This window comes from Xiphophorus hellerii, chromosome 20, assembly GCF_003331165.1.
Source record: "Xiphophorus hellerii strain 12219 chromosome 20, Xiphophorus_hellerii-4.1, whole genome shotgun sequence".
NCBI classification, from domain to species: domain Eukaryota; kingdom Metazoa; phylum Chordata; class Actinopteri; order Cyprinodontiformes; family Poeciliidae; genus Xiphophorus; species Xiphophorus hellerii.
This window is the reverse complement of record NC_045691.1, coordinates 4674861-4694482: the sequence shown is the minus strand read 5'-3', so window position 1 is coordinate 4694482 and position 19622 is coordinate 4674861. Positions and strand designations below refer to the sequence as shown.

At 39.5% G+C, this 19622-nt stretch overlaps 1 protein-coding gene across 1 annotated transcript; it reads left to right on the top strand.

Moving 5' to 3' along the window:
• The first annotated feature begins 5884 nt into the window (after nt 1-5884).
• Nucleotides 5885-19614, top strand: ssuh2.1 (ssu-2 homolog, tandem duplicate 1). The gene is given in 15 exon segments (XM_032549385.1): nt 5885-5943; nt 8389-8546; nt 11749-11838; nt 12574-12666; nt 13942-13973; nt 13975-14033; nt 14084-14243; nt 14959-15019; nt 15224-15348; nt 15664-15726; nt 15987-16066; nt 16489-16581; nt 16671-16776; nt 16895-17002; nt 17455-19614. Coding segments are annotated over 15 exon segments (1422 nt in total). The 3' UTR covers nt 17590-19614.
• Nucleotides 19615-19622: the final 8 nt, after the last annotated feature.

Sequence of the window (19622 nt, the reverse complement as noted above, 5' to 3'; positions counted from 1 at the left end):
ATCACTGTCTGCTCCCTGCTGGGCTCCACTTTGTCTGCAGACGTCCAGAGAGACACAGAGCAGAGCGGGACCAACACTCACACACTGCGCTCTGTGTTTGATTCACGACCTCAGGGGACACGTTTATTTGAGTCACCACGGGACAATGTGGCCCAATTTATTTTAACGCCATTGTTTCTGCTGGTTGTTGCTGTAGCTCTGCAGAGTAATAATATTTATGCCACATGAGGGCTTTATGTAAACCAGTTGTGAGTTTACAGTCATATGCCTGAATGCTCACGTCAAGAAAGATTTGAGCTCATGGTTATCCACCGTCCTTCTGCTGAAAACATTGAAACCACATCAGCTAGGGGGCGCTACAGGGGAAACACATAGCGCCAGAAACAGAGCTGCAGTATGCAACTTTTCTAAAAAAAATTATTTTAGTTGTAACAGAATGGTATAAGCAAGGTGGACAGAGTACCCAAAAACTGTAAAGTAAAAGTAGCACTACCTCAACAGATCTTTACTCAAGTCAAAGTAAAAAGTAGCCGTCCAAGAAATTACTCAAGTAAGGGTAAAAAATTATTTGGTAAAAAAAAAATAGCTGAATAACTCATCAACTTATCAGTCATTTAATATTTAAAAATATTTAAAACAATCAAGCTTCTCTGCCTTTTCCCAGTGCTAGCAAGAAACAACAAATCAGAGCCAGGAGTCTTAGCGCTGTCAATCACAATCTCAAATGGTGCTGCCCATCCCACCTTTTCTTCACCCCATTTTTTCTCACCCCCTTTCTCTCTGCTATGTTGTTAGCAAAGGCTAAGTAGCGCTATTAGCACATCTAGCAGTGAGTACATGAGATTGATTGACAGCGCTAGGACCCTCCTCCTGACTCTGATTGGTTATTTTTAGTCAGGAGCAGTGGAGGAGGTCGATCTTTTCACAGATTATCTGTCTCATAACAATCAAGCTGCACTTTAGACCAAAAAACAATGAATTTGCTTTTTGATAGTGGCTAACAGTAGTGTATGCGTGTGCGTGTGAATGTGCATGTGTGGGTGTGTGTGTGAGTGTGTGTTGTTGGCGCCAGCTCCCTTCGCTGCTCACAGGGCTGCAGGAGGAAGGAAGCATTCGTTTGGACACAAAGAGATGATTGTTGCCTCGGCTCAGATAAGCAGCTAATTAATTAGCTCAGCGCTAAAAACAACCAAACAATAGAGGAAGACGAGGACGAGGCATCAAGCTGCGACTCCTTCCTCATTAACGTCACCTCCAAGTCATCTCTCCCAGTTAAAGAGACATTTCAGAGTTAATCCCCTCCAGTGACCCTGTGCAGGCCTTGACCTTTGTCCCCCAGCATCACCTCCTCAGCTGATGAGGTAACAGCTCTCCGCTCAGCTGTTGTCTCCTCTGAATGTGAGAAATTGACGTGAGCCCGGCTGGGTGGTCCGCTCGGCTCCGACTGAGCGTGCTCACTGATCTCAGTCTGACTTGGAATAAAACTTGTTGGATAAATAATTTTTTTTTCCTTCTGGTTTCCTGTCTGGCTCTGCTGGGACTTTTGCAGCGGCATTCTGACCTCTGACGTCACACCGTGCACACGTTCAGGAGCTTCTCATCGTGCAAATATTGGCTCTTATTAAGGCTAGACAAGAAAGCAACAGCAATATATATCACAATAGACATGTGATCAATATCAAGAGATAATACATCTGATAGAATATTCAATAATCAGTACATAATATTCATTGAGCTCCAATCCATTCTGGGAGATGTAGGCAGAGGGAAAGGCTTAGCTGCTCCACCTCTTAAAGTTGGTGGCATCAACTGATTCGCTCACTCTTTGGTTACCTAGCAACAACCTGCAGGGTAACAAGCAGTTTGAAGTCCCCTCCCCCCAACTTCGGTTACCTAGCAACAACTTGTTGACTAACTGGCGCAGCAGCAGATCAAGGTTTCACTACTGTACCTCATAACTGTTTTAAAATAAAAAACAACAGTTTGGAGTTAAAGCGGGATAAAACAAGAAGGGTCATGACACTAGTTAGTCGTAAATTCAGATATTGAAAACAAAATAACTAATCAATAATTACTGACTATATTGACTACAATGAGACGCTTATATTGTGATAAGTTCAGCCCTAGTTTCTTATCCAAACGAAAAAAGCTCTGAGGTCAATCAGACCGACTTTAAATCTGCGGAAGTTTGTGTGTTTTTCCTTCCAGTAACTGAGGAGTTGTTTCCTGTATCTTTGGTGACCTCCCGCTTCATCAAACCAGTCCACAGTTGGACACGTTGCAGATTAGAGGACAATAACGTCCATTTTTCTGACCCCATCTTGTTGACCTGGGTCCAGTCAGGAAACGGCTGCAAAGGAAGGAAATCAACAAAAACTTGTTCAGCTGCGGAGGACAAACAGCGGCGGCAGGACGGACGCTCTGACAGTTCAGAGAGAAAAATACACAGAACCAACCGGAACCGACCAGTACCAACCGGAACCAACTAGAGGCACAGGACCCACTGATATGTCATAACATATTTTACTAGACGATAAATTGTCCCAGAAATTATTGCAATATTGTTTTTGAGACCATTTTTAAGTAATATCATTTGAATGGCATAATAATGCAAGAACACATTCTCAAAGATCAATAAACTTTAAATTCTAATAAATATTTAACACCAGGAACTGGAAGACATTTTAAATATCCAACATAAATACACAAAGCAACAGAAACCACAAATAAAATGTATTATGAAGAATCTGTAAATAGATTTGTCTTTCAAATAAGGGCTAGTTGAGACCAAAGCACCAGACTTTTGTCATCCAGTTTTTGGTAGAAAGAGAGAAGAGAAAACCAAATCATGCGAATGGAAATTATTGTGCTTGTTTTAACTTAACAGGCGTTTAACTGATCTATTGCGACAAGTCTATGATGCGTGTTGTATTACAGACATTATAGTCTGAGGATGATTCACCTGCAGGAATCTGCATTATGCTCCGCTGTGCATGTTGTTCTGTTTTTAGTCTTATTGGAAGATGATCATCAGACCCAAACTAAGGCAGAGATGAAGAGAAATATATTCAATAAAGGGGAAAATCAGGTCTAAAACATGATTTGGTCTGTAAGAAAGGGGAAAAGCGCATTGGTTGGTTGGATGGCTGATTGGATGGCTGTTTGCATCATTGGTTGGTTGGTTGGTTGGTTGGTTGGTTGGTTGGTTGGTTGGTTGGTTGGTTGGAGTTGATTGGTCAGATGGTTCCTCTCTGACCCCTGACCTCCAGAGCTGCAGCAGCCTCTCTTATGAACCAGCTTCCTCTATTTCCTGGACTGTTTTTCTTCCCACAGATGTTTGGAGCTTCAGGCCTTCAGCTGTGGGCTGGAAGACGAAGAGGAGGGGGATTCTCCCGGCTGCTGATGAAGAGGATGTTTTTCTGGGCTTTTCGGCATCAGTATGCATTCTGCATATTTCATGTGGGTGTTTAGTTGTTTAGTTTTCAAATGTTTTTATGATGGGATTTTAACTTGCAGGATGATGAAACGCCGAGCAACAGATTCCAGTGACTCCTGGATGATTTATGAAGGTTCAGTCGGGAGCGGGGAAATCCTCCTGCTTCGTCAGATTCCTCTGAGGCGACATCGGAGGAGGAAGAGCAGAGAACTGCAGGACAGGACAGCGAGGAGACGGCGAGCGGCATGCAACCACGCCTCACTGTCTCCAAGATAAATACGCTGCAAGGAGCCAAACAGCTGTCAGAGTAAAAACTGACGTTAGGAGAGTTATTTCCTCATCCTCAGCTTAGATCGTCTCTTCAGGGAAACATGGAGTCATCATGAGTATTAAGGGGTTAAAATGATTTTGTTAAAGTTGACGCAGAGCAAACATCTCAGCACTTTGCTCCTAGGAAGCTAGCCTGACACTTGGACCAGAGTTTCAGCTTTAAACTGATACAGACCAAAAGATGACCTGCAGGTTAAGAGAGCCCGACAGTAAACCACGGCGAAGGCTCATGTTACTGAGGGGAAACAAGCAACTCTGGGCCCAGAGAGCAGAGAGATCAAACTGGTTTAATTCCCACTAAAACATGTCAATATAAACTTAAAGCACTATGCGTTTTCCATTATGCTGTCATTTTATAGCACAATCAAGCAACTATGTTAACTTCAGATGTTGACTTAAAGGAATTTTTACTTTGTAATTTAATGACTTGAAATTGGACCTCTGTCTCTTTAAAAACTGCTGCTCTTTCTGAAACTGCACCTCCAATGTAATCACAACATGGCCCCTTTAACAACATAGCACTGAGAAGTAGCTCCAGTAATCAGTCAACGGATGCTCAGTTCCACCAGGTGTTTGCTGATTGCTGCTGGCTAGTCTGAAGGAGCTGAGTGGCGAACTGCTCCGTGAGGCAGAAGCTCAGAAACAGAGGAGCTGCATCTTGAAGGCATTATTATGCCATTACCCTTATATTATCGTTTATCGCAATAACTTCTGGGATCAATACTACACACTAAGGTGCGTTCAAGTTCTCTGCTAACATCAGTCATACAGGGATTTTCCATGACTCATCCTCACCATCCAGATGTAAACAGCTGCTTCTGAGGCAAAACAATGACACAAAACAGGCAGGAAAACACGCGCGCACACCCGCACACACACACACACACACACGCCCCCACACACACACACACACGCACACACACACACGCAGGAAGCAGCAGAGGGGGTGATGCTGACTTCCAGAACAGGAAAGGCCGAGACAATAAGGGGAGGTTTCCCTCTCTGATCTCTCGTTCCTCTCTGGTTTGACCGACCCTGCTGCAGGTCCATAAACGCATCAGGAGGATTTCCTCCACCACATCTACGTCTCTGGTCTGAACCGCTTCAAAACTCATTTTTCATTAGAAACAATCCGGTTTACGAAATCTCAGTCTCAGAGTGATCCAGAGTCACCTTGGTAATGCCTCCCATCAGGCAGATTACACATACATCGCTGAATGATCCAGAAGGATGTTTAATCATCTTAAATCACCAGTACGTCTGACTGAACCTAAACACAACTCAGTGACGTCAGAAACATCCAGGCCTCCAATCAGAGGAAACACACCTGGTCCAGTTTGGTATGACACTACTGAGAACTCTGGGTCAACATGAGTGAACCCGAGCCAAAGCTGATTTAAACAGAACCAGGATCATTAATTAGTATAGAGATAACTGATAATTTATCATTTATCGTGATAAATTTATCATTTAACGTGATAAATTTATCATTTAACGTGATAAATTTATAATCATGATAAGAATTTTGATTGATCATTGCCATGATAAATTCCAAGTTAAAGATGCTTGAAACCCACCAAAACACACCAATATTGTCTGGACTGTTGTTTTTATCCACTCTTTGTTCAATGAGAGTGTCGATAAATATAAAAATATAATTAAATACAGTTACTGTGTGCAGTTTAGTGATACAAATCACACTTACTGTATGTATGTGACAGTTGTCCTAAATAAATGTTATGTTTCTCAAGAGCATCATTTGTGTGTTTGGGGACCATGATTGCTGTGCCATGCAGTCAAAAACATACAATTAGCTAAGAAAAAAAAAAGGAAAAAACAAGTTTTTATCGACACTTTTATCATTATCACACCTAAAAATATCAACTATATAAACTTTAAATCATCGATTTAAAGTTTTACAACGTAAAAATAATAAATTATGATACAAGCAACAAACATGACATTTTATCAAACGCCATCATCAAAATCATAAAGCAAATCCACATGAAATATATTGATCAATGTTCCATTATCCATTTACTACCAGTCAGTAATTTAACCTTGATTAAACCGCCTGCAGCGGATTAAAACTCACCGAACCGGATTTCTGCTGCCGGGATGTGGACCTCCGGACCGGTACCAGGGTTCTGCTGCCGGGATGTGGACCTTCGAACCGGGTTGAGGAGGTTTCTATCTCAGTTCAGTTAGAAGGAGGAAAGGTTCTGGACCGGGTCCAGCAGGTACCACTCTGCCCAGAGATGGTCCAGATAGAAACTAACGGAGAAGTTCAGCTGCCGCTTCAAGCTGTCTCACAGTGCTGCGTTCACGGACCGCTCGGGAATTCTGCTGAAAAGAGACCGACTGACTCAGTTTAGTTTAGGAATTCAAATGCTAATATACTTTATTAATAAAATGTTATTGTTATTCATATTAATTTAAGATTCAGTCATTGTAGATTTTGATGGCTTTTGGCAGGAAACATTTCCTGTTCGGTCTGTATTACAGCGAAGTTGAAGAAGCTTCTGACTGAAGATGTTTCTTCTAAGACAGTCTCATGAAGAGGATGTTCATAATTTGTTTTTATTTTATGCAAAATCCTTCTTTGAACGTTGGTTTTAATTAGTTTTGCTTCACCTGTTTGGTGATTTTGCTCCTGTTGGCTCAGCCTACTGATGAATTTTTCTCAGTTTATTCTTCTTTTCTTCTATTTAATATTTGTTTTCTTGCTCATTTAATTGACACCTGGGTTTTTATTCCTGGGTTTCATTTTTGTTTTGATCTTCACTCAGTGTTCGGAGAACAGTTTTATGATTAAAATCGATATAACGTTCTTCTAAAACCATATTATTGAATAAACATCCTTCTAGACTAATTTATTCATTAACACGGAAAAAAAAACATCTGAACTTTGCAAAGCACCTCTAAAAGATATAAATGACATGAAAATAGGATGTGCATAGACACAAAAAAAAGAGACTAAAGAGAGAAAAGGATCAACAGAAGGAAACTAAGATGGTGGAAAATCAAAGCAGAGACCCGGTTCTGGTTCTACCTGCAACAAGAAGTAGCCAAAATAAATCTATAAAATTGAATAAATTACAAAAATCAAAAACAAAATAACAAAGTAAAAATAAATTGAAAATAAATGAAGGACTGATTTAATTTTTAAATGAAAAAACGTCTATTTGCAGCTAATATAACATTTTTACAGTTTTATGCATTTGTGTATTTTTCTCTGTGCAGGTTTTTTCTTTTGCTTTGTATTAATTTCATTATAGGCAAAGTTTAAAAAAGTAAGTTGTTCTAGATTTATGGACAATTTCCGAAACATTCTGTATTTGTTCTTAAACAGATCCTTAAAAAATAGGCTAATTTCTGGAGGTTTTCCTTCATCTGTGCATAAAACATAACTGATTAAGTTGCAGTAGCCTCTCCTGGCCTGAAGGTGGCAATGTAGAGCCTCCAGGTTGTAAAATATGTTTTATTATTTAGGAAAGCAAATGAATCCAGTTCAGCTGCTGCTTCTGTTATCTGTTTGCTTTCTATTTTCAACAACAGGTGAATAGGAGAACAAGAAACCGGAGAATAGGTAAAAATATATTTTTTTACATCAGGAAATGAGAATAACCCAATTGTATTGATCTAAAATATAAATATGACTTTAAAATATCAAAATAGAGCCATGAATGTTAGAAAAATGCTTGTTTTAAACGCTTCAGCAGGCGACACATGGACAACTGTAATTCATCTTAAACAACAAAATAGCATAATTAATTAGTAATTAATTGTGTTTTCATGTTTCCCAGATTACTGACTAAAACTTTAAATGTTTCAATGTCACATTAATAATCTCAGTCAGAAAAAACAACGAAGACCCCCAGTTGAAGCTATTTTCTTGTGACTTCTGGAATCCAACAGGGCAGAAAAGCTACCAGAAACTAATATTTTTCATAAAAACAGATTAATATTAAAGGTTTCTCACATAACTTCTGTTGACCTGTTTAATTTTATCTTTATTTATGCCTTAATATATTTTCTTTCGTTATACAAACACGTTTCTCTCTTCTTTTACTTCATAATAATACTATGTAGAAATATCTTCATCTTCAGGATGAATTTATTGTAAAATGGGTAATAAACAGGTCAACGTGTGTTTACAGTACATGAATGTAGTGAGAGTTCAGGTTTTATATCCCACAGGGCATCACGTCAGTGAACGCACCTCGGGATCATCACCACATTTTAGAGCAGCGCTCCCCCTGGTGGCAACGTAGCGTTAGCACTAGCTTTACGAATAGATCAGGAAGCAACAGGAATCCAGAACCATAAACAACAAACATTCAGTCCATTGACAGATACTTTACTCTAAAGATTGGATATAAATAATATCTTAATATTTAGGCTTGTTTTTTCATCTTTGCGTTTTACTTCTACGGTTTTATTCTGAAGGAGTAAAATGTAAAGCTCTTTGGTTGACTTTTGTTTTTAAATGTGTTTCACACATAAATTTCAAATTTATATTATTGCATCTCTACATTTTAAAGATGACTTTCTCCTCCATTGAAGGACAAATTTATTATTTTTAATTCAACGTTATTATTTTTGTAATTTATTTTATGTAGCCTGCTGCTGTCGCAAAGCTTTGTTGTGAAAGTCCTGACCGGAAGTGGTGTGGTATTCCCGCAGCTTTACTTTTTGTTGTTTTTCGGGTCCGCGGAGCTTTATTTGCGTTCTGGGCAGGTCCGGTTGAGAAATTTAGACGAGATGGACGGAGATCTCGGTGAGTTTAAATGATTTTAACAGCAAACCTTGAGGTATGCAACTTTTTCAAAAAGTTTTTCACAATTCGCTATGATGCTTCTTTTTTTTTTTTTTTCTTCCGAACTGAACTGGGTCAGAACATTCAGTCCGTTTACTCTGATATTTTTGTTGTGAAAAAGTTTCCTTAAAAAGTTGTCTGAACAGAAGAGGCTTTCAGAGTTTAACTGGAAACAGCAGAAAGCAGAAACAAAGCTCACGAAAGTTCTGCTGATTTACAGAACCAGTAGAATAGAACAAAACCAAGGTTCTGAGTTACAGCACCAGTTCAGGTTTTGAGTTAAAGACCCAGTAGAATAGGAGCCCAGGTTCTGCTTTCAGCATCCAATCTGAGTCAGATTACTGAATGTAAACTGCATAGGTGTGTAATTAATTCCGTTAAATGACAGTATCTGTAGATACTTCTGTATGGAAATCCAGTAGTGCCACATTTCATGATGAAGTCATGAATGATTAAGTCATGAAATTAATAGCTTTCACGTGCCATTTATTATTTAAATTCAAAAACAATCATAACAGTTAATATATAATTGGCTAAATATGCCTTAACAAAAATAGTTAACAAAATAATGATCTGATATTTTAAGGTTTTTCTTTTGCTATGTCAACTTTACCACTCAAGTTGTTTTATTTTCATTTTATATGGATGGAAATTATCATTGATTAATTCATCTGTTATACTGTGATGCTTTTGGCTCCAGATAACTGTAGATCAACAATAACAAAACCTATATATCGTCTTAGCATTTCACCTGTGGTTGCTCCAAAACAAATGGATTAAATGGATTTTAAAGGACATTTCCATGTTTCCTTTTAATTTAAGAAGACTGCCAAAAAACACAAAGAAAACTTCTGCTCAAGTTTCTCTGTTTTTGTTAAATTCAGTTCAATTTGATGTAATGCAATTAAATTCACTTCATTTAGAAATGTTCCAATTATTTAAATGCTGTTTGTTTCTACTGGTTGTGGCGTTCCCCTCAGAGGTGGACTAGGACCCCTTCGGTTTTGTGAAAGTAGATCAAAGTATTTCAGAGGAATCCGTGACACATTTTTAATAGATGTAAAATCTGGAGTTCAGTTTTCATCCCAGCAGGATGATCTTTGTGTGTTTTTGTTTTATTACCATACGCGTGTTAATTATTTACAGCGCAGAGCCTCTGGTCAGCTGAGGAGTTTGACTGGACCGATTTACTCCAGGTCTTATCTTTACTGTCAGCTACCAATAAAACCTTTTTACTTTAAACCTTAATTAGTTTAGTTTTTTGTCAGACCAAAAGGTAAACAAAAAAGGTTAGGAACTACAAAGTAATTCCTAACACTAAAGTTGAAGGAAAATTCTAAATTCTTTTAAACATTTACCGGTAGTTGAAATGAAAATCTGAAACGTGTGGCATGCATCTACTAAGTCAACTTCCAGCAGATTAGAGCGTCTGCACACTGAACATTTTCTCCATTCTTCTTCATAAAGCACCTAAACTCATCTGAGAATATCAGTTTTCACGCCTTTCCCCCAGATTCTCAGTTGGATTCAGGTCTGGAGTTTGACTAGGCCGTTCTAACCCATTACTCTGATCTAATATCTCTGTCTGGATGTTCAGGCTGGCTCTCCTGATGGAAGCTGAACCCAGTCTCAGCCTCTAACTGGTTTTCCTCCTGCTCCTTCCAACCTGCCATGGCATGATGCTGCCACCACCATGCTTTACCATGAGGGTAGTGTGTTCAGGGAGATGTGAAGGGTTAGTTTCCCTCCACACACATAATACTTTGTAAGTTTCATTTTGGTCCATCCATCGTCCATACCAGTGTTTTTCAAAGTATGGGTCGCAGCCCCTGGGAGGCCGCCAGGGAGCATTGAGGGGTCGCAGAAAGTTTGAGAGAAGATGAGAAAAACATGCAAAACTAAAAAAATAAATTTTAAAAAATGTCATAATAACTTTTGTTTGTTTTTCAATCTTTTTACAAAAATAAATTATAAGTTAGAGTAATTGATTTAAATGTTCTTTCTGGTGCTCATTTTCTGATTAGGCTGCCAGTCAAATTCATCAAGCTACGTGGCTTATCAAGCTAACTTAGCAAGCAAGAAATGGAAACGTTTCTGACAAGGAAGAAAAGGAACTGCTGCAGAAAACCACAAGAACTGTGGGAATGAAATTAATTTGATGTGATTAATTTAAAGTATTACATATTTTCTTATAATCAAAGCAGGAAATCATGATGAAAATGTATATTATCTGATAAAAAAAAAGTCATAATAAATTATCTGATAATCAGGGTTTCCCCCAATCTTTTATAAGCCTGGCGGGCCGCCAGGCTCTACTTGCCGAAAAGTTGATGTTTATTTACATATTTTGCAGCAGTTATTTATGAATCTGCAAGCAGGCTCTGGGGGCTCAGGGTTGAGCTCCTGTAATCAGTGGTGTTTGTTCTCACGCTTCCCTGGCTGATTGTTTGGAGGTTTTCTGCTAATGACTCCATCTCTCCCTGCTTCCTGCTCTCCGTCCATCTGGGCCCAGATTGCCGAGGGAAACACCTTCTCGCTGATATTTTTACCCTCAGCCAGAAGTATTGTTTACAGTCTCCTGACTCGGCTTGTATTTTTATCTGCCAATGGAGCCGGAGCAACGCGATCAGCTGGAGAACGCGCGTATTCTCCGCTGTGGGTGTGACGTAATGATCCTGTTATGTAGAACCAGATTAAATAAACCTAACCCAGACGGTTTAGTCGCGACTTAAACATGCCGTTTCAGACTCCAGTGTGTGAAAGTCCTGATCCAGTCAGATTTTATTTTGTTGCTGATTAAACTCCAGTTCCAGCGTGGAAATGCTTTATTATCTTCATAAATAACTGAAGGAATTTATTATATGTGGAGAGAAAGTTGAGCATCTAGTTCCCCATTTCTAGATGTGGCTCCGTGGTAACCAAACCAAAACATTCAAATGTAGAGTAATATCTGCAGAGATCAAATCATTTATCTCTTTTAAACACATGGAGATGAATATGGGAGTCATTTCAACACCAAAGAGTTTCATCCAAACATTCATCCATCTATCCTGCAGCAGCCTGAGTCTCTATGTCACAGATCTTGTTCATAACTTCAGGTTCTTTTTAACAAAGTTCCCTTATTAAAACTTTAATTTCTCTCCATGACTCTTCCTAGTTTCAGGCTCATTTGATCCCAGCATACCTGATGAGGGCCCATCGCCTTCTGGATGGCTGGGGGACATGGATGGATACCAGGAGCAGGAAGGAGGAGGTGAGCCTGAGCGCTAGCTTTGTGGCACCATGTTGTGAGTGGCAAACTAATCTTGGCATTAGAAGAAATGAGCTGTAAGCTGGTTCTGGTCCAAATGAACCAAGTCCAGTATATTTATGTAGTAGTGATGTTAGCACCAGAAAGTGGTGCTGCTGCTGCTATTGCTGGAGGGACAGAGAGAGAGAAAGTATACATCTTGTGTAATTTTAAGGAGTTTATCACCTCAGAGGCTTGTGTGAAACCTTTGTTTTATTTGTGAAAGTTCAATAAAAAGCCATATTAGTACATTCACAAATGACACACTAAATATTCTGCTTCTAGTGTTATATAATCTAATCCATGTTTGGAAAGTCTAAGTATTGACGTTTTTACACTAGAGCAAATTAAAATGCTGAAGGATTGTAAAAAAATTAGCCACCTTCCTAATCAGAAGCCAATTTCAGCTCTGTAATTTCCATTATGTTTATGCTTAGTATTGTGATGGATTATAATAATCTCTCTCTAAAAAGAACACATCAATGCATCTGATGTACGTACCTACATCAGATGCATTGATGTTGCATCTGACAGATATTGCAACCATTTTTGAAAAAAGTACAAATTGGGGATGACCAGCCTAGCCATGCTAGTTGTCAGCCAATGAAAAGCTAACGGAGCAGAGAAAAATCTATTCATGAGCTTCTGAAGAGGAAAAACAGCATAAAGTAAAACCATTTTCACCTTTTTGTGTTTCAGACTCATTTGATCCAAACATACCTGAAGAGGGACCATCAGCGCCCCCTCCTGGATGGCTGGAGGACATAGATGGATACCAAGGGCATAAAGGAGGTGAGAGAAAAAGAGAGAGTGAGAAGAGAGCCTTTTTGTTCCTGCTGATCCTAATGTGCAACTGAAGAGTCTCATGGTGTAACATCAGAACACATGTTCACGTATCTGCCCCTCACAATATGGCGGAAACTGACATACGACCAAAGTTATTTAGTCAACAAAAACTAACGAAATATTTTCCTTAACTGAAATAAGTAAAAGCAGTAATTAGCTGAGAATTTTTTTTAACTAACTGGAGCTACATTACGCGTTTATAAAACTAAGTAAAACATACATACAACATTCTTGGTTTTTGTCTTTTTGAATCTATTTATTAACCTTTCAAACTGATGTGAAATAGATTTTGTTTTCCTCACATGTTTTTATGTCAGCTTTCAGCAAATTACGGCATTCCATCATGGCAGCGTTTGCTAAGTCTGAAAAATGGTGACAGCAAAAGTTGGGAGAAAGCGCCAGAGACTGTTGGTTATTCAACAATAATTAAATAAATTTATTGAAAATGGTACCTTCTGTGGTACCCAATTGATTCATACATAATCACAATACAATACTCTAATCTTTCTGGAAAATTAACCAAAGTATGAAAAAACTAAAACTACTACTATTGTAGCATTCCCTGGTCAGGTTTAATGGCAGTAAACCGTTAGATTCACCGTAAGAGCTGGGAATGTACCAGGAAAAAGCACTGTAAGGCAAAGGTAAGGCAAATGCAAAACTCTTTGGCTTTAGCCTTTTTTATATATAAAAAAGGCTATTATATAAAAACAACTCTACTTTTAGTATCTGATTAAAAAAAATGCACACTTTTAGTTACTCAACATTGGAAACATACTTATTTACAAAATAAGCATACCGTGTGCCTCTATGAAGAGGTCTGATAATAACAAGCTACTTTTTATCAACTCCGCTGCAACTTTTCATCCAACTTTGGCTGTCGTTTAGTTGCTGTTCGTTAATAAATAAACCGGAAGTTGTATTTTCAAAATAAAAGCATCAAGCCTAAAATCAGAAGTTAATCATAGATAGAATAGATAAAACAAAGCAAAGGTGATAGGCCATAAAAAGGGATACAGTCAAATAAAGAGCTTAACTTTGGGTTATTTACAACTATAACTAATAAAAACTAAACACTACTTAACTAATAATAACTAATAAAAACAGAAGACACTATAAAAAGTAACTGAAACAAGCTAAATTAGACAAACAAAAGCCAAACTATAGTGAAAACCCTATTGCAACCCTGCATAAGACCTGACTCTTCCTGTCTCCCTGCAGGTCCAGAGGACGACGAGCCGCTGTACCCTCCGCCCCCCTGCCTACAACCCCCAGCCAGAGGTCAACCGGAGCACCTCGGTCCCCACCATCCGGTAAGATCGGGCCGGTCTGGGTCTGACAGCGGCTCCGGACAGGATGGCAGGGTTAACCCGTCCTTCGGTTTGTCCCCAGAGTCCCAGTCCATATCGGAGGACGTGGCCCGAGACGCTTTGCTCAGGTTTGTCGAGTCCAAATGGAAGTACAGCTCCAAACCGGCCCGGAACCTCACTTTCAAGGACCTGAAGCCCGTCACCGTCTACCGGGTCAGAACCCAACCTCTGTCTGCAGCAGCAGACTCTATTCAGATGACCTGGCTGCTTTATGCTAGGAAAACGTAGTAAAATTCATTTGAAGCTTTTCTAAAACATATTTTTTTACAAATAATTTTTTATATTTACTATATTGTGACTGTATGGTGTGAGACACATAATCTGGGAAAAGTTGAACTCCTGGACTTCACCCAGTGCAAATTTGAAACAACCAATCAGAGCCAGGAGGGGGATTTTAGCTGCTGTCAATCATAATCTGCTAGCTATTGCTAATAGATCCTATTGTAAATGCTAAAGCTAGTTACCTTAGTCACTGATGACAGTATTTAGTTTTCAAACTAAATACTTAACTCCAAATTAAGTATATATTTTGCTAAGAAATTACGTATTTGCTAAATACAGTAATTTCTGAACTAAATATTTAGTTTTCAAACTAAGCTAGATATTTAGCTCTAGAGAGCGCTAAATACTTAGCTTGCTAACTAAATATGTAGGTTGCTAGCTAAATATTTAACTATTAGCTAGATATCTACGTCCTAGCTAAATATTTAGTTAAAATGCAAATGAGTTTGCCAATAATCAGCAAAACCCAGCTTTTATTTTGATATTCCACTCCGCTTAGTGGCAAGCCAATTTGCATATTCGCTAAATATTTAGCTTGAACCTAAATGTTATCGTCTTCATCGTTTTTCTCGTCTTCCTTCCTCAGTATCGACTGGAGACCTACACTGAGACCAGAACCAGCGCCTGGCAGTTGGAGCCCTACAACGGTAAACCTTCACCACTAACCAGAACCAGTTCAGGTCCACTCAGGATTCCTCAGAGCCTCTGCAGAGACTGGTTGGACCTCCTGCAGAGGTCTGTGTTACAGCAGCTCTGAAGAAGCCTCTGACTGACTCTGCTAGTCTCGTGAAGAGGATTAGCAGCGTGATGAAGCACCTTTCTTTCCGTGTCTCTGTGTGGTTCTGGACCAGGCCAGGCGGTGGACGGCCCCCAGTACGGGGCGAGCCCCCCGCCGTGGGACATCCCGGTGTCGCCGCCGCAGATGTACTCCAACAGGGTGGAGAAGATCCCAGTGCCACACTCGTCCTTCGTGAAGGTCCGACCAGGGTTGTAATAGTTTTGGGTTTTTCATTATTGCTTAGTTCTATTTTGTTTTATCTAATTCAGTTAGTTTTAATAATTTTTTTATTAGCTAAATATTGTTTAGTTTTTATAAGTATAGTAGTAGTTTTAGTTTTTTTACACTTTGGTTAAATTTTTGAGGTGCAGAATTTAAAGAGGTTAAAGTATTGTGATTATAATCGAGTAATAAAAAATACTATTTTCCAAAAAGGGTTATGGTTTCTTGTGACTCCGCCCCCTACCTGGACCAGCGGCCGCTGCCTAACAGCCAGGTGTGTTTGTGTTTCAGGTGTGCCATAAATGCCACGGCTGTGGGAGGACGCGCTGCGCCGGCTGCTTCGGCCGAGGAATGGTGAGGTGGAACCTTTAACTCAGAGGTCATATTAGAAATTTCAATTTCTTATTTAAACACCACAATTGCAAAATGTTGTTTTTTTCAACATTAGTGGAACATCGACAAAGTTCCATTTGTATTGTCATGTGTACAAATAACATATATCATACGGTTCTGTATTTATCGGACCGGTTCAGATGTTGGTTCCGATATATCATGCATCTGCTGCTGAAAATGGATCGGCTTTAACAAACTCCATCTCTCTCCTTGTTTCTCAGAAACGCTGCAGCTTCTGCCATGGTAATGGGCGGGCCAGAAAAAAACGCTGCACTTCCTGTCATGGGCGGGGCCGCCGCAGGTGAAAATGCTTTTTTACGCTTTAACGTCCTGCTGAGGGGTTTAGCTCAAACTGTAGAGTTTAGATTTCACATCACCATGACGACAGAGCAAGCCAGACCTCTTCACCATGACGACAGAGCAGGCCAGACCTCATCACCATGACGACAGAGCAGGTCGGACCTCTGCTGGTATCATCTGCTGGTGCAGAACTAGAACCAGCAGCTGAAAGAGGCTCAACAAGCTGTTCTGTTCTGATTCTGTTCTTGTTATAGTTCTGGTTGTTCAGTTGTGGTTCTGGTTCTGGTTTTGTTCTGGCTCTTGTTCCTGTTGTTATTCTTGTTTTTGTTCTGGTTCTGTTCTGGTTTCAGTTCTTTTCTGGTTCTGGCCCTTTTGTCTCCCATCCACTTTGTTCTCCTGGTGACTCCATATTTGTTTCTCCAGGTGTGTCAGTTGCCGTGGAGACGGCTACAAGACCTGCTCTGTTTGCCACGGTGCCCAGAAGCTGCTGCACTTCATCCAGCTCACGGTCACATGGTGTGCTAGCTGAACACTCGCTTTCCTCTGACCCGGTTCCGACCCGTTCGGACCTCACCGTGTCCATCTGTTGTTGCCGTGTTTTCCAGGAAAAACAACGTGAGCTGCTTCATCCCGGACCGCCAGCCGGACTTCCCAGACAGGAAGTTTGAGAAGGTGTCAGGCGACCCATTCTTCATCGACGAGAACGTTCTGGTGAGACAAGCTGGTTCTGCCAGGTCCAAACCCTGTCAGTAGAACGCTAACATTAAAGGGTTTTAGAACATCAAAGTGGTAAAAGATGTAACGTGTTACCATGGTGACCTCTCTCCAGGTGTATCCAATCCACGGCTTCCCTGATCAGGAGATCTGCGACGTTTCAGCCAAACTGATCAACGATCACCTGTATCGCTTCACCTCCACCAGCCGCATCCTCCAGCAGGTACGCGCCTACCTTCTGACACTTTCAGGACTCCTGGGGATCAGAGAGTCTTAAAAAGTAAGTGCACCCTCCACATCGATTCAGGTGATGACCTGAATCGATGTGCACTTACTTGAACTGAACAAGTAAGTGCAGTTCAGGGGGCTGCACTTACTTGATGGTGGTGGAGGTGAACCTTCTCTGCAAGATCGGCCATTTTGAGCAGAAGATGAGCTCAGTGCATTGACCATTAACCTATTATCACTTTTACTGGTGAAAAAATCATTTAAATCCACAAACAATTCTAAGCCTGGCAGGGGGGCAAGTAAAGCCTGGCGGCCCACCAGGTTTATATTACACACTGGGGGAAACCCTGAAGCTACCTCTCTAAGGTCATTGCTGATTTCCTATCACTATGGTATTGCATTACCAGACATTGCATGACCTCCTGACCTCTGTGTGCCCCTCTGTAGCGTCAGACCATCGAGCTGGTGCCCCTCACTCACGCCTTTTACTCGTACGGCGGGAAGGACTACAGCTTCTACGTTTACGGGACGGAGAACAAGGTCTTCACTTCCAAGTATCCCACCGCCTGCAGCATTTTATGAGCTCAGCATGCAGGAAAACACACACAGATATACCCAGATCACTGTTGACCTCTGACCCCACACTGTACATATACATTTTTATCTGTGATTAGAAGAGTTATGGACTGCTTTAAACATGCTGCCATCATGTTGGACCTTGAATGGTCAAAATGAAAAACCTTCACTGGTTCTTTGAGGCACCTCCAGGTGTTCAGGGTAAAACTTTGTGCTGAAATGATTTTTAAAAGACAATCTAATAGTTTGGTTGGTTGCAACGAGATGAATACTTCCACTAAAATACTCAGATAAATCTGAGTAGAACAAGAAGAAGCAGGTTCTTCAGATTCCAGATGGTCAGTTTGGGTCAGATGGAGGAAAATAGTTCTAGTGGGTCTATAAAAACCAAACCTGAACAGAACCGAGACACTTGAGGATCAAGCATAACTCCCCCTACTGGTACCCTGAGGTATTACCAGCAGATTAAAACATCATTTTATCACATTAAGGCCGAGATTTTAACAAAAAATGTATTCTTCCACAATATTTTTGACATTTATTATTTATATCAGTTTGAAATTAACTTAAAGGGCATCACTTTTACAGAAAAACGTCATTTATAATTTATTGATGAAAAGGTTTTGTGTATATCAATGATTTTAGAAAATATTGAAGAGGCAAAATTCTGTCTTTAAAACTAGAGGACACATCTATTAATGAATCAATACCACCAAGTGTAGAAAACAACCAGGTAATAATGTGAAATAATAATGTATTGATTAAAATTTCTTACATTTTATACGACTGAACACAATTTTTTCCTCTTCTTCAACTATTTTCTGTTTTTGAGATTTCTTTCTGACTGTGATGAAATCTAAACTCCTTTATATCAGCAACAGAGCCAGGATGTTTTGGTTTGATTTAAACCAGGGCTTTGACTAGGACAGATGAAGTAAAGACTGCTCCATGAGTTGTCCATGTTCAGAACTTTCAGTTTCAGTTTTATTTTCCTTAGTTTTTCTTTTATGTTCTGATTAATGGGTAAACTACAGACAGAGTCAGTTCTGTTTATAATAGATGGTGTAAAACAACATTAGCATTTTTGTAGCATTCAGATTCATTATTTCTGCAGCTGATTTGTTACACATTTCTCAGGGTTTATTACGCCTTTATTTGAGATGTTATGAAACACTAATTGATACAGAACCAGCAAACATCTACATAATTTACATCCATAAGGGACTGATTGATCTGTTTGAGTATTTTAATATCATTAAACAAGTGAAGTTTAGCATTTTGCAGTTTTCTGACGGTTTACAGCGTTTTTGTTTCAGTTCCTCTCAGAACTTTACGTCCGCTCAACGTTACATTCATGCTTTGATTTTAATGATTTGTTTGAACTGAAATTCAAACATGCAGCTCCAGTGTCTTTTTTTTTTTTTTAATAACTAGTGTATTATCTCTAATCCATGCAGAATTAGAATTATTCATACACTAGTACTGGGTTAACATCTTTATCAGTTTGTTTCCGTCCTAGAGGGTCGATTTGGATCAGATGGAGTGAAAAATGGTTCAAATGCTTCATTAAAATCCCAACTCTATGCTAACCTTCATGGCTGTGATGCAGCACGTACACATCAGGTTGGAAATGCAGCTACAGTTTGTGTCATGATGACCTTCTAACACTGAAAGCTTCTCAATTCAAACCTTTTCTCTAGTTTTTCATTTTATTTTGCACCTTTATTAGTTCAGTCGCTCCATGGTGTCTCGGTCCATCCTCTCCATCTTATCCAAAGGAAATATTTTTCATGTTTTAAACTTGTTGCTGTTTCATTGAACAGCTGACTGAGAAAAAAAAAAAAGCTTTAGTGGAACCAGGCCACTGCCTCTGACTGTAAATAAAACGTTTATTAAAAACATGATGAAACTTCTCCTGGTATATGAGAACAAAACAGCTTTTATGTGCATTTTATTGATTGTTGATGATTTCACCACTTTACTGTTATATATGTGACTGTAAGACAAATAAAACTATATTTTATACATCCATAAAGAGA